Source organism: Marmota flaviventris, chromosome 6 (assembly GCF_047511675.1).
Source record: "Marmota flaviventris isolate mMarFla1 chromosome 6, mMarFla1.hap1, whole genome shotgun sequence".
Lineage (NCBI taxonomy): Eukaryota > Metazoa > Chordata > Mammalia > Rodentia > Sciuridae > Marmota > Marmota flaviventris.
Window position 1 is genome coordinate 125,154,636 of NC_092503.1, and position 16,169 is coordinate 125,170,804.

At 37.2% G+C, this 16,169-nt stretch overlaps 1 protein-coding gene across 1 annotated transcript; it reads left to right on the forward strand.

The window, feature by feature from the left end:
* The first annotated feature begins 14,965 nt into the window (after window positions 1-14,965).
* Window positions 14,966-15,901, forward strand: LOC114080523 (olfactory receptor 2G3-like). The gene has a single exon (XM_027922142.2). It carries the CDS (start codon window positions 14,966-14,968, stop codon window positions 15,899-15,901), a length of 936 nt encoding a protein of 311 aa, XP_027777943.1.
* The last annotated feature ends 268 nt before the right edge of the window (window positions 15,902-16,169 follow it).

The window sequence follows — 16,169 nt, forward strand, 5'->3', positions numbered from 1 at the left end:
ATATATCCTGGAGATTAGTGCTCTATCTGATGTGTGTGTAATAAAGATGTTCTCCCACTCTTTGGGTACCCTCTTCACATTATTGATTGTTTCCTCTGCTGAGAAGAAGTTTTTAGTTTGAATTCATCCCATGTATTAATTTTTGGTTTTATTTCTTGCATTTTAGGAGTATGGTTAAGGAAGTCAGAACTTAATCTGACATGATGAAGATTTGGGTCTACTTTTTTGTATTAGGTGCAGGGTCTCTGATCTAATTCCTAGGTCTTTGATCCACTTTGAGTTGAGTTTTGTGTATGGTGAGAGATAGGTGTTTAATTTCATTGTGCTGCATATGGATTTTCAGTTTTCCCAGCACCTGGTTAAGAGTGCTATCTTTTATTCAATGTATGTTTTCAGTACCTTTGTCTAGTGTGAGATAACTATATTTATGTGGGTGTGTCTCTGTGTCTTCTATTCTGTACCCTTGCTGGGTCACCTCTTTCTTTTTTTCTATTAACAGCCAACTTCTCCTACTCTATAGGTACCTCTCTTACTCTGTAGGTACCTCTTTTGCCTCTCTCCTGCCTCTGCAACAAGATGGTGGCTATTAGCACACCTAGCAGAAATACCTGGGGTGTAACCAAGCCTACAGGGACCTTGGTGATGGTCTTCCGGGTCCTGGCTATTGTTCCTAGATGCAATGGGCCACATCCATAGTTGGTGGCAGGGTGGAGTCAAACCTGTAAGTACCTTGGTGTTGAGTTTCCAATCACAGGCCAGTGTCCTAAGATAGAATCTGCCACGCCTGAAGATGGTGGTGGCAGCAGTGGGGGTAACTTGAGATGGCATTGAAGGTATCCCAAGAGTGTGGCAACCACTTTAGAGATGGGACTGAACGCGCAAGCTGAATGATGGCTTTGGGCTGCCTGTTTGGAGACGCATTGCTGTGATGTGTGGCATGATCCTCAGCCAGTGGGCCATCTTGTGCCTGGGCCTGGGCTCCTCGTGGGTTGGCAGTATGGTCCAGGACCTGGGCTTGGGCTCCATGCTGGTTGGTGGTGCTGTCCTTCCTGGGCTTGCTGGGTCTCTGTACATATTGATGGGGCTTTCCTGGGCCTGCCTGGTTTCCACAGGGATGGGCAAGATTTGTACCAGGCCTGCTTTGGCTCAGAGGGGATCGGTGGGGCTATCAGGGCCTGATTGGGCACTGTGGAGATGTTCCGGGCTGTCCTGGGCCTACCTAGTCCCCAAGGGGATCAGCAAGACTTTCCTAGGCCAGCTTGGGCTTTCCTTGTTTCCCCACAGATTGACTGGACTGTCTGGGCCTGCCTGGTCTCCTGTATTTGTCTTTTAATTGCTATTGTGTATGGAATTCCTTTTTAATAGTGCATTGTAGTTATAGATAATAGTGGGCTTCATTTTACCATGTAAATAGAATTCTTTTTTTTCAATGCCATTTTTTTTGATCTTGACATATCATACATTTGAATAAGATGGGGTACAATTTCTCATTTTTCTGAGTGTACAGGTTGCAGAATCACATTTGTCATGCAGTCACATATATACATTCCCCAATAATAAAGTCTATTTTATTCTGCTGTCCTTCCTTTCCCCCCTTCCCCTCCCTTTCCCTTCCATCACTTCACTCTACCCAAACTAATGTAACACACTTCTTCTTTTTTTCCATTCAGAAATTTTATGATCTCAGAGGCAGAAGTATCAATCATACTTTTATGTGTGTGTGTGTGAAATAACAAAAATCAATGCAAAGACATTCTCTTATTTTGTGTTACAGTATTTTTATTCTTCATGAACCTCTTATCCTTCTTTCTTACCTAGCTTCCCAAACAGCAAAGTATCAGGATACAAGATCAACATACAAAAGTTAATAACTTTCCTATGTACCAATAATGAATCTGCAAGAAAGAAATCAGGAAAACAATCACATTCACAATAACCTCAAAAAGAAAAAAAATGAAGAAAAAAATTTAGGAATATATTAGAAGATGGAAAGGCCTCCTATGTCCTTGGATAGGGAGAATGAATGGTTATACTACCATTATTGTTACACAGATTCAACAAAATCCCCATCAAAATACCAATGACATTCTTCCCAGTAGAGTTTGAAAACAGTAATTGGATAAGAATTCTATAACATATATCTTTAAAAAAATTTTTTTGTAGTTGTAGATGGACACAATACCTTTATTTTATTTATCTATTTTTATATAGTGCTAAGGATCAAACCCAGTGGCTCACACATGCTAGGCAAGCATTCTACCACTGAGCCATAACCCCAGCCCCTATAATATCTATCTTACATCTATGTTAAAAATCAAGTGAAATTAAACCATTAAAGACAACAGTAACAAAAATAATGTAAAATTTGTGTGACTATATGTAATCAGTGAATATATTCCTGGAAAACATATTATTGAAAAATTCACAAGCTTTGTAACAAAAATGCAAATATCAGAAATTTCAACATGTCACATAACTATATTTCAAATTAGTGAGGAAATATCATTTAAAGGGACAAATGATGATTCATCAAAATAATGACAATATTAGATTTCTGACTTATCAGTTTAACTAAAATATACATGAGACAATTAAACATATGAGGATTTCACTGCAAACAATGAATCTCACAGAAGAGGGATAAAATATAGACAAATACTTTTAAAAAGGTATTCTTAAGGCAGATTAAAGGCCATAGTGATGTGTAATTTTTTACCCAGCTGATGAGAAAACAAAAATAATCACTGAATTGGAATGATTGGGGAGATTCTTTTTTTAAATTTTTTTATGGTTATTATTTCTGGTTTTATTCAAAAGGGAACAGAAAAATCAAAATTATAAGACCTCTAACTGTTTGATACAGTTTGTGAGGAAAGTCAGACAAATACTTGGAGAACAGCAAATATTCCTCTTTTATGTTTAGTTTTTTTAAAATTTTTATTGTTGGTTGTTCAAAACATTACATAGTTCTCGGCATATCATATTTAACACATTTGATTCAAGTGGGTTATGAACTCCCATTTTTACCCCGTATACAGATTGCAGAATCACATCGGTTACACATCCACTGTTTTACATATTGCCATACCAGTGTCTGTTGTATTCTGCTGCCTTTCCTATCCTCTACTATCCCCCCTCCCCTCCCCTCCCCTCCCATATTATCTCTCTACCCCATCTACTGTAATTCATTTCTCCCCCTTGTTTTGCTTTTTTTTCCCTTTCCCCTCATTTCCTCTTGTATGGAATTTTGTATAACAATGAGGGTCTCCTTCCATTTCCATGCAATTTCCCTTCTCTCTCCCTTTCCCTCCCACTTCTCCTCCCTGTTTAATGTTAATCTTCTTCTCATGCTCTTCCTCCCTACTCTGTTCTTAGTTACTCTCCTTATATCAAAGAAGACATTTGGCATTTGCTTTATAGGGATTGGCTGGCTTCACTTAGCATAATCTGCTCTAGTGCCATCCATTTCCCTGCAAATTCCATGATTTTGTCATTTTTTAGTGCAGAGTAATACTCCATTGTGTATAAATGCCACATTTTTTTAAAATCTATTCATCTATTGAAGGGCATTTGGGTTGGTTCCACAGTCTTGCTATTGTGAATTGTGTTGCTATGAACATCGTTGTAGCAGTATCCCTATAATACTCTCTTTTAAGGTCTGTAGGGAATAGTCCAAGAAGGGGAATAGCTGGGTCCAATGGTGGTTCCATTCCTAGCTTTCCAAGGAATCTCCATACTGCTTTCCAAATTGGCCGCACCAGTTTGCAGTCCCACCAGCAACATACAAGTGTACCCTTTTCCCCACATCCTCGCCAGCACTTGTTGTTGTTTGACTTCATAATGGCTGCCAATCTTGCTGGAGTGAGATGGTATCTTAGGGTGGTTTTGATTTGCATTTCTCTGACTGCTAGAGATGGTGAGCATTTTTCCATGTTCTTGTTGATTGATTGTATGTCCTCCTCTGAGAATTGTCTGTTCAGGTCCTTGGCCCATTTGTTGATTGGGTTATTTGTTATCTTATTGTTTAATTTTTTGAGTTCTTTGTATACTCTGGATATTAGGGCTCTTTCTGAAGTGTGAGGAGTAAAAATTTGTTCCCAGGATGCAGGCTCCCTATTTACCTCTCTTATTGTTTTTTTTGCTGAGAAAAAACTTTTTAGTTTGAGTAAGTCCCATTTGTTGATTCTTGTTATTAACTCTTGTGCTATGGGTGTCCTATTAAGGAATTTGGAGCCCGACCCCACAGTATGTAGATGGTAGCCAACTTTTTCTTCTATCAGATGCAGAGTCCCTGATTTGATATCAAGCTCCTTGATCCATTTTGAGTTAACTTTTGTGCATGGCGAGAGAAGGGGATTCAGTTTCATTTTGTTGCATATGGATTTTCAGTTTTCCCAGCACCATTTGTTGAAGATGCTATCCTTCCTCCATTGCATGCTTTTAGCCCCTTTATCATATATAAGAAAGTTGTAATTTTGTGGATTAGTCTCTGTGTCCTCTATTCTGTACCATTGGTCCACCCGCCTGTTTTGGTACCAGTACCATGCTGTTTTTGTTACTATTGCTCTGTAGTATAGTTTGAAGTCTGGTATTGCCTGATTCACACTTCCTGCTTAGAATTGTTTTTGCTATTCTGGGTCTTTTATTTTTCCATATGAATTTCATGATTGCTTTATCTATTTCTACAAGAAATGCTGTTGGGATTTTGATTGGCATTGCATTAAACCTATAGAGAACTTTTGGTAATATTGCCATTTTGATGATGTTAGTTCTGCCTATCCATGAACAGGGTATATTTTTCCATCTTCTAAGATCTTCTTCGATTTCTCTCTTTAGGGTTCTGTAGTTTTCATTGTATAAGTCTTTCACCTCTTTTGTTAGGTTGATTCCCAAGTATTTTATTTTTTTTGAGGATTTTGTGAATGGAGTGGTTGTCCTCATTTCCATTTAAGAGGATTTGTCGCTGATATACAGGAATGCCTTAGATTTATGCATGTTGATTTTATATCCTGCCATTTTGCTGAATTCATTTATTAGCTCTAGTAGTTTCTTTGTAGACCCTTTTGGGTTTGTTAGATATAGTATCATATCATCTGCAAATAGTGATAATTTAAGTTCTTCTTTTCCTATTTTGATGCCTTTAATTTCTTTCGTCTGTCTAATTGCTCTGGCCAGTGTTTTGAGAACTATGTTGAACAGAAGTGGTGAGAGAGGGCATCCCTGTCTTGTTCCAGATTTTAGAGGGAATGCCTTTAATTTTTCTCTGTTCAGAATGATGCTAGCCTGAGGCTTAGCATAGATAGCTTTTACAATATTGAGGTATGTTCCTGTTATCCCTAGTTTTTCTAGAGTTTTGAACATAAGGGGATGCTGTACTTTGTTGAATGCTTTTTCTGCATTTATAGAGTTGATTATATGGTTCTTATTTTTAAGTCTATTGATGTGGTGAATAACATTTATTGATTTCTGTATATTGAAACAGCCTTGCATCCCAGGCATGAATTCTACTTGATCATGGTGTACAATTATTTTTTATATGTTTTTGTATCCTATTTGCCAGAATTTTATTGAGGATTTTTGCATCTAGGTTCATTAGAGATATTGGTCTGTAGTTTTCTTTCTTTGAAGTGTCTTTGTCTGGTTTAGGAATCAGGGTGTTGTTGCCCTCGTAGAATGAAATTGGAAGTTCTCCCTCTTTTTCTATTTCCTGAAGTAGCTTGAAAAGTATTGGTATTAGTTCTTCTTTAAAGGTTTTGTAAAACTCTGCTGTATACCCATCCAGTCCTGGGCTTTTCTTAGTTGGTAGTCTTTTGATGGCTTCTTCTATTTCCTCAATTGATATTGGTCTGTTTTGGTTGTGTATATCCTCCTGACTCAATCTGGGCAGATCATATGACTTAAGAAATTTATCGATACCTTCACTATCTTCTATTTTATTGGAGTATAAGGATTCAAAATAATTTCTAATTATCTTCTTTATTTCTAAAGTGTCTGTTGTGATATTGACTTTTTCATCCAGTATGCTAGTAATTTGAGTTTTCTCTCTTCTTCTCTTTGTTAGCATGGCTAAGGGTCTGTTGATCTTATTTATTTTTTCAAAGAACCAACTTTTAGTTTTGTCAATTTTTTCAATTGTTTCTTTTGTTTCGATTTCATTGATTTTAGCTCTGATTTTAATTATTTCTTGCCTTCTACTTCTGTTAGAGTCTGTAAACAAGTCTGGATGGCGCCTGGCATTTTGGCAGAGAAATGTTAGAGTCTGTAAACAAGTCTGGACGGCACCTGGCAAAATGCCAGAGGGAGTGGTTTGTGAAGTAACACCAGCGAGCCATTAAGTGTGGAGATTCCTTATTGGTTGACTGATGTATCTAGTTTATGCTAATTAGATAAGCTGTGTGGAATGTATAAATACCACTCCTGTCCTGCAATAAACGGCTTCCACTCCTGCTGTATCAACGTACACAAGTTATTCGTCACCCCCCCCCCCCGGGTTATTTTGCTGCAGCCAGACTGCGGCAGATGGTGGCCCGTTACGGGGAGCCCCGGGACACTCAGGGGTAAGTGACGAAAAAAGCTGCCCGTCCATAGATAGGACGGGAGCAAATCTGCTCGTCCCTAGGCAGATAGGGCGAGAGGAAAAATGGCCATTTCGAGAAAATGGAGAAGATTGATACAGTATGTTTGTGTCTTGTTTTGTCTCAGTGTATTGTATTGTCTTTGTGATGAAAATATGGACTAGTCAGAAAGAAAAAGAAAGTTCAGAAGAAGAAAGATTATCAGGAAAAAAGTTGCAGCGAAAGGCTATTACTAAATACTTTTTGTTACCGGAGGGTGCATCAATCGGCCCGGTGGCGGCTGCCACGTGCGCGAGCTAGTCATGGCGCAGCAAGGGCTTTCCAAGCAGCTGCAACTGGCTCTTCCCTGCCCCCCGGGAGCGGGACGCCACTGCGAGAGCCCAAATCCAAACCTGTGCCCGGAAGCAGTTTGAGTCCAGGACACTCCCCAGGGCCATCTGGGGCTGCCCAGGCACTAGAGCCAGCAGAAGACGCTACTGGTGTCCCTGATGTTTGGTCATTTTCAATGCCAATAACTAAGCAACAATGGTTCTCCCACACCTGGAAGCTGATGAGTAATGAGCAATATTAATGCTTATTTCAAATGCAAAAAAACCTTGAGATAATGTACTAAATTGTTCAGAAGGTTGTTTTCTTAGTAGAATGCTACAGGATTTTCTTTAGCCATCCGGAGTTCCTGCCTTCGTCCCAGTGCCGGTAAAGACCAAGGTGGAAGAATTTCCAGTGTTGCTGAGAACCGGACTGAGATTTCAGCTGAGAACCGGACGAGACTTCGGATCAAGCTAGCTGCCTGCAGAACTTACCTGGACTGTGATTTAAGCTAGCTGCCTGCAGAACTTACCTGGACTGTGATTTACCTGGACTGTGAGTTAATCTATTTGAGACACTGCTTTACCTGGACTGAGACAACAAATTTTAATCTACAACAAATTGTAACTTGGTATCTTTGCAAATGGTGTCATTGCTGGTATAATTTTTCCAAGGGCTTCTTGCATGGAGCCATCAATTGGCTTGGTATTGTGACATTTTGTATCCTCCCCTTCTGCTTGTAGCAGATTATTTATGGTGTTTGTGTAAAAACCACTATGGTCGTTATTTAAATCAAACAAAAGGGGGAAATGTTAGAGTCTGTAAACAAGTCTGGATGGCGCCTGGCATTTTGCCAGAGAAATGTTAGAGTCTGTAAACAAGTCTGGATGGCGCCTGGCAAAATGCCAGAGGGAGTGGTTTGTGAAGTAACACCAGCAAGCCATTAAGTGTGGAGATTCCTTATTGGTTGACTGATGTATCTAGTTTATGCTAATTAGATAAGCTGTGTGGAATGTATAAATACCACTCCTGTCCTGCAATAAACAGCTTCCACTCCTGCTGTATCAACGTACACAAGTTATTCATCACCCCCCGGTTATTTTGCTGCAGCCGGACTGCGGCATACTTCTTTTGCTGTTGTTTTACTCTTCTTTTTCTAGGATTTTGAGATGAAGTGTGAGAACATTTATTTGTTGTTCTTTTCTTTTTTTAAGGAATGATCTCCAAGCAATGAATTTTCCTCTTAGAACTGCTTTCATTGTGTCCCATAGATTCCGATATGTTGTGTCTGTGTTTTCATTTATCTCTAAGAATTTTTTAATATCCTCCTTGATGTCTTCTATAACCCATTTATCATTCAGTAACCTATTGTTCATTCTCCAAGTGATGCATGATTTTTCCTTCCTTCTTTTATTGTTGATTTCCAGTTTCATTCCATTATGATCAGATAGGATGCATGGTATTATCTATACTCCTTTATAATTTCTAAGAGTTGCTCTGTGACATAATATATGATCTATTTTTGAGAAGAATCCATGTGATTCTGAGAAAAAAGTGTAACTGCTTGTTGTTGGGTGGTATATTCTATATATGTCAATTAAGTCTAGGTTATTAATTGTATTAGTGAGTTCTATAGTTTCTTTATTCAACTTTTGTTTGGAAGATCTGTCCAGTGGTGAGAGAGGTGTGTTGAAGTCTCCCATAATTATTGTATGGTGGTCTATTAGACTCTTGAACTTGAGAAGAGTTTGTTTGATGAACATAGCTGCACCATTGTTTGGGGCATATATATTTATGATTGTTATGTCTTGTTGGTGTATGGTTCCCTGGAGCAGTATGTAGTGTCCCTCTTTATCCCTTTTGATTAACTTTGGCTTGAAATCTATTTTATTTGATATGAGTATGGACACTCCTGCTTGTTTCCGAAGTCCATATGAGTGATATGATTTTTCCCAACCTTTCACCTTCAGTCTATATATGTCTTTTCCTATCAAATGCGTCTCCTGTAGGCAGCATATTGTTGGATTTTTTTTTTTTTGATCTATTCTACTAGCCTGTGTCTCTTAATTGGTGAGTTTAAGTCATTAACATTTAGGGCTATTATTGAGATATGAATTGTTCTTCCAGCCATATTTGTTTATTTATGTTACTTAACATGGTTTGTTTTTCCTCTTTGATTATTTTTTCCCTTTACTGTACTACCTCCCATTGTTGGTTTTCATTGTTAGTTTCCATTTCCTCTTCCTGTAATGTTTTGCTGAGGATGTTTTGAAGAGATGGTTTTCTAGGTGCAAATTCTTTTAACTTTTGTTTATCATGGAAGGTTTTAATTTCATCTTCCATCCTGAAGCTTAATTTTGCTGGATACACAATTCTTGGTTGGAACCCATTTTCTTTCAGTGTTTGAAATATGTTGTTCCAGGATCTTCTAGCTTTCAGAGTCTGTGTTGAAAGATCAGCTGTTATCCTGATTGGTTTACCCCTAAATGTAATCTGCTTCCTTTCTCTTGTAGCTTTTAAAATTCTCTCCTTATTCTGTATGTTGGGCATCTTCATTATAATGTGTCTAGGTGTGGATCTCTTATGATTTTGCACATTCGGCGTCCTGTAGGCTTCTAGGATTTGGGATTCTGTCTCATTCTTCAAGTCTGGGAAGTTTTCTCGTATTATTTCATTGAATAGATTGCTCATTCCTTTGGTTTGAAACTCTGTCCCTTCCTGTATCCCAATGACTCTTAAGTTTGGTCTCTTAATGTTATCCCATATTTCTTGGATGTTCTGCTCATGGTTTCTTAAGAGTCTCGCTGAGCTGTCTATGTTCTTTTCAAGTTGAAATACTTTGTCTTCATTGTCTGATGTTCTATCTTCTAAGTGTTCTACTCTGCTGGTAGTACTCTCATTTGAGTTTTTCATTTGGTTTATTGCTTCCTGCATTTCTAGGATTTCTGTTTGTTTTTTATAACCTCTATTTCCCTGTATAGTTGATCTTTTGATTCTTGGATTTGTTTATGTAATTCATTGTTGAAGTGATCTTTCATTGTCTGATTTTGCTGTCTAATGTCTTCCTTGAGACTCCAGATCATCTGAAGCATGTATATCCTGAATTCTTTATCTGACATTCCATCTGCTGCGGATATTACCTCTTCTAAAGTTGAGTTGGCCTGCATTGCTTGCGGTCCTTTCTTTCCTTTTCTTTTTATACTGCTCGTGGTTCTTTCTGCTTGGTGAAACATTGTGTTATTGAATTTTCCCCCTATATATTTATATTGCTCTTGTATAGATGCAAAGTCTCCCTTATGTGGAGAAAGACAATATTAACAATTCTCAATATCAATAGTACATCATCTAAGCACACGTTTTCCTTATTACTATATTTTTAGCTAGACTCTATGTCTACAAATGTTGGTTTCAATTATCATTTACAAATATAGTCATTAGTTTCATGAAAGGCATACCATTTCTGATAGCTTGAAGAAAACTGAATTTCAGGTGTAGGATGTTAAGTTTATGGGGAACGGAGTGAGGGTATGGGGTTAATCTAACTTAGTAACTTTGGAAAGCTCTAACCAATAGATGGGTAATTTATGGAAGAATGTATAGATTCAAATTCCTATCTGTATTTATAAGATTACCCTACTTATGAATAGTAAAATTTAGGGGGTTACAGGTGGGATAGAGGGAGTAAGATGGAGGAAAACAAATAACAAAGAAAGGGAGAGAAAAAAGAGAGCAGGAAAAAGAAAATATGAGAAAAAAAAGAAATATAAAGGTGGAAGGAGGTGGGGCATATGCAATTCCTCTATAGTATATTATTCTGCTGATTCAGTTGTTAAAGACCTTTTTCGTGTACAATTTTTGGTTTCACATATGTTGAGGTTGTGAAGATCCGAGGGGGAAGGGTAGAGGAGACTGGGTGAATGGCTGAAAAGAGAGAGAGAAGACAGAAAAAGAAAGAAAAAAAGAAAAAAAAAATGCCTCTCAGAACTCTGTTTTCATTTCTTCCAGTTGGTGGCGTTGTCTATTCCTAGCTTGAGTCTCTGGGTTCAGGAGGTGGCTGTGCCCCTCCTCCAATTGGGGTGATATGTCTACCACGCCAGCGGGCCACTGGGCCTGTTCTCCTGGTCGCAGGTCAGCCTATCGTGCAGGCGCGGGCGGCCTGGGGAGATTCTTGTTCACTGACATAATGGGAAATATATTTTTTAACTCTTTAAAATATAAAATTATGACTCATAATATGAAAAGGTCCTTATTAAATATATAATAATGTATTCATTAATTAATTATAAAACATATCTAATTATAAAAATATTTTATTTCAGAAATTTATAATATATGGTAAAATTATGAACAAATCTAATGTATATAAATGTGGAATATATTCAAATAATTTGGTCTACCCTTATAATGGAATATTTGTGAGACACTGATGTTATGGTTAATATTTACTGACATTGAAAAAGTTTATATTTGTTAGTGAACGTAACTGGTTACTAAAGAGACAACTGGTACAAAATAATTACAAAATCATTTCCCAATTATGTAGCTAATTTTTAACAGCAATGACAATGACTTCACCCACAACACCATAGCAATGAACAGAAGAACATATACAACTGAGAAATCTGAATATGGGTAAGAGAATTTGTCTGACAGAAAAAACAAACAATGTCCCATGGAGAAATGCCTTCTTTTATGTGTCTCCCTTGAGAGAGCAAAGTTCTGGACATTAATCAACTCCATGATAATTAGAAACGTGGAAATACAGATCCCAAAGTCTTGAGAGAATCCATATCCTATATGTTTTTTTTATTTATTCTAATCTGATTTTCTCCAGGGAAAATTGCTCAAGTCATATTTACTTTCACCTGGGTATTGGGCAGTGATGTTCACTCCAGGAGAGAAACTCAGTTATGCTGGAGTTATGTCAACAGCGATATTCTCTACATGTGGATGAATGTGAAAAGGAGAGGGGGATGTCCTAGAGAATGTGAGTAACCCTCTACCTGTCTCATATCACCACATCTTTGTCCAGTAACTACTGTCATCACCAACTTAGTCAGCTACTTCCCTGACTGAGTCACCGTCTCTCCCTTCAGTAGTCCTTTTGGAGGTCTGTCCTCTGCATATTCATTCAAAATAATTGTGTTCATACCACAAGAACAATCAGAAAAAGGTGTAGGGGGGAATAAAGTTCTTGGTCTTTTTGCCAAAAGTGAAAGGATTTTCTTATAAGTAATACAGTAGAAGTTATAGACAACACCTGTTGTTTGATTTTATACCAGACACAATTCATAATTATTTACCGTTTTTACTGATGGAAATTACTAATCCTAATATTTCTGCACACTGTACCAGTTAACACTATAGATATCAAAATAGGAACTAAGTACCTGGTCTACTGCTATATATTGTTTGCATAGATTGGTGCTATCCTTGAGCTCCCCTTTTCTGGATAATTTTCCAAATAGCAATCTATAGTTCATATTTAAGATTTAAAAGGATAGCTTTTTACTATTCTGTTTTCAAATTTCTCTCTTTCTCTCTTTTTCTCTTTCTCTCTTGCACTGATCACTCTCCTTCAGAGGTTCTCTTCAGTGACTTCAAGCCACAAGTCATACTTAAACTGTGGACAAAGCGAATTTCTATATATCTCGCTTCAGAAGTATGAGCTGGTTCTCATCAGATTGAATAGAGAAGAGTTATTCTTCAGTATATTCAGGATAAAAAATAAAGTATGTGATGGGTAGAGTGGAAAGCTCTTCTTGAAATATTACTTATAATCCAAATGTTTTAGAGTATTATAATAGGAAGATATAAGAGGAATAATTAGATGATTTTGATTTCATTTAACTTTTTTTGTAGACTCATAAGCACCTACACTAATATTATTTCTTTATATAAAATTAAATTGCTGGTTTGTGCAATTATTCCACAATGTATACATATATCCACAATGTATACCTCAATGTAAACATCATGTACATGATAAATATATTCAATTTTATTTGTCAATTGTAATCCAGAAAAGCTCTGAAAACTTACTGTAAATAATGTGAGATATGTGTGTATACTGTATTAATTTCAACAGGAGTTTCTGGATTTTGTGTTTGAACTCTGGCAAAGGGAAACAAATTAAAAATTTATTTCTAAAGTTTCTTTGAAATGTAACATCCTATCAAATTATGTGATTTTAAGATTTGGTACAAAACTAGAAAATTGGTAATTCCTGAATTTCCATCTATAAATAAATTCATATTTAATAAGATATTATAGTCTAAGAGTTCAAATTTAAGATGATTCTAAAGTTTTAAAATTATATCATTGTGTTATTTGCTTGAGGCAATGGAAATAACTTTTGCTTGCATTAGATCTGAGTATATGTTTAAACTACTGAAATAATTACTTTAGTGACTAAAAGTAAAAAAAAAAAACACTAGTCTGAGACAAATTTCCATCTTATGTTAAGCAGCATTAGGAATATGCAGAATGTGGAATATATATAGCACAAGATTCAGGTTTTCTGAGTAGAATTCTTCATTAGCTATGCACATTTAGCTCCAGAATTTAAAGGGTTAATGCATTATTTCTCCCATTCCAGACACATTTAACTCTTCGAAACATAAACATGTTTAAATAAAACAAAAAATTGGTCCTTTAATGTTACTAAAAGGAAATGATTCTAGAAGATGCTATCCTGGGAGCAGAAAAATTGGGAGCACAGATGATAACATCATAAAAAAATAGCAAGTGAATAGGAATGGGGGACTGTACTATGATCCAATTTAATTTATTAAGTACAACAATGAAAGTGAGTTGAAAAAGATATGTTTTGCCTTTTCATGATTTTGAAAATGCTAACACCTAGTTTTTAAAAAAATAGATTATAGTCTTCCCCTAATTTTTATCAGAAACATCTCATGGTTATCTGTCTCAACAAATTGGCACATCCAAGTTTGTGTGCCTGTGTGTTTTCAGATGTTCATATGACCTATGTTTTTTTTTCCCATTACCTTTAAGAGATAAAAGATTTTATGTAAGTATTCTGAAGTAAAGAAAGTACAGCACTATTTAGTTCCCTTTATGTTGAAATTTATGAGGGTCTAACCCTTTATCATGCTGATCAGATAATTAAATTTAAGAAGCATCATTATAATCCATCTTGTCAGTAAGACGACAAAAAAAATAAGACATATAATACAATCCATTTATTTTCCTGATCAATTTCTTGACTTTCATTCACTATTTTTGCACTACAATTTCCATTATTATGAACAATAATCACTGAAAATCTATTCAATGATGATTTTAAATTACTGTCAGCATTTGCCTGTTACTTTGCTCCTACTTTTAACAGACTTAAGTAGCCACTTGTTATGGTTTGGATACGAAGAGTCTCCCAAAAGGTGTTAATGCAAGAACGTTCAGAGGTGAAAGGATTAGATTATGATAGCTATAGCTTCATAAATAGATTAATCTATTTGAAGAATTAATCATTTGAAAGGTCAACTGTACTGGGTGGTGACTATAGGCCAGTGGGGTGTGGCTGGAGGTAGATCACTGGGAATGTGCCCTTGAGGATTATGTACTGTCCCTCTGGCTCCTCTCTGTCTCTATACATCCCAGTCACCATGAGGTGAGCAATTTCCTCCACCATGCTCTTCTTCCATGATGCTCCACCTCACCTCAATCCCAGAACTATAGAGTCAACTGACCATGGACTGACCCTCTGAAACCGTGAGCTCCAGATCAACTTTGCCTAAGTTGTTAGTCAGATTTTTGTCACTCTGACCAAATGGAAGCTTTTCCTAAGTAGATTATCTTTAATAATAAATTTGACTTCTAAGGGAAAGAGACAGTTTCATGAAGAAAAGGAGGTATCGAATATTTACTGTGACAAAAAATGACAGAAAAAGGCATTTGCATTTATTAATGTCTTTGTAATAATTATCTTTTCTTCTGTGTATAATTTCACTGGTTAAAAAACCTTATCTAAGAATTTATCTCAAATATTGTAGGTAAATAGTAATAATAATACTTCCCTAGATTGAATTTCTATTTTTCTCTTTTGCCTTTGAAGACTGATGGAAGAAAACAATGAAACCTCTGAGGGAGGTTTTATTTTGCTTGGATTCTCAGACCAGCCCCAGTTGGAAATCATCCTTTTCGTGGTAGTTTTGATATCCTATCTTCTGACCCTTGTGGGCAACACAACCATCATTGTGGTCTCCTGCCTGGATTCCAAACTCCACACACCTATGTACTTCTTCCTCACTAATCTCTCCTTTCTTGATCTTGCCCTCACTACCAGCATCGTGCCCCAGCTGTTGTGGAACCTGAGGGGACCAGCCAAGACCATCACATCCACCGGCTGTGTCCTACAACTCTACGTGTCCCTTTCCTTAGGTTCCACTGAGTGCGTTCTCCTTACTATCATGGCATTTGACCGCTATGTGGCTGTCTGCAGACCTCTCAACTACACGACTGTCATGCACCCATCATTCTGCAAGGCCCTGGCAGGAATAGCCTGGTTAAGTGGAGTGGGAAACACTCTGATCCAAAGCACCATCACCCTGCGGCTTCCTCGATGTGGGCACCGTCGTCTCCACCACTTCTTGTGTGAAGTGCCTGCCATGATCAAGTTGGCATGTGTTGACATCCATGCAAACCAAGTCCAGCTTTTTGTGGCTACATTAGTTCTCCTCCTCCTTCCCATGGCATTGATATCTGTCTCCTATGGATTCATTGCACATTCTGTGATAAAAATTAAGTCATCCCAAGCTTGGCGCAAGGCTCTAGGGACCTGTGGCTCTCATCTACTAGTGGTGTCCCTTTATTTTGGGACCAGCTCAGTCATATACATCCAACCACAGAGATCCTTTGGCCACAGCCAGGGCAAGTTCCTCACACTCTTTTATACTGTTGTGACTCCCACCCTCAATCCCCTCATATACACCTTGAGGAACAAGGATGTGAAAGGAGCCCTGAGGAGACTGCTAAGGAGAGAGCAACATTTCTAATGGACGTTTTGTACTGGAGACTTTTTGAAGAGACATAATATTAAATAACCATTCCCTAATGTGCAGTGCATGTGTGGCTGCATTTACATACAGTGTGGCCCACACTGTGTCAAAAAAGAACATTTAGATTCAATTTCTGTAGCACATGAAAACTCACATATGTGTCACAAATATTTTCGCAAATTCTCTCATTAAATATATTTAAAAGGTTGAAATATATAGAAAGAGTGGAAGACTTTCCCACATGTAAATACATATTTGCTTGCAA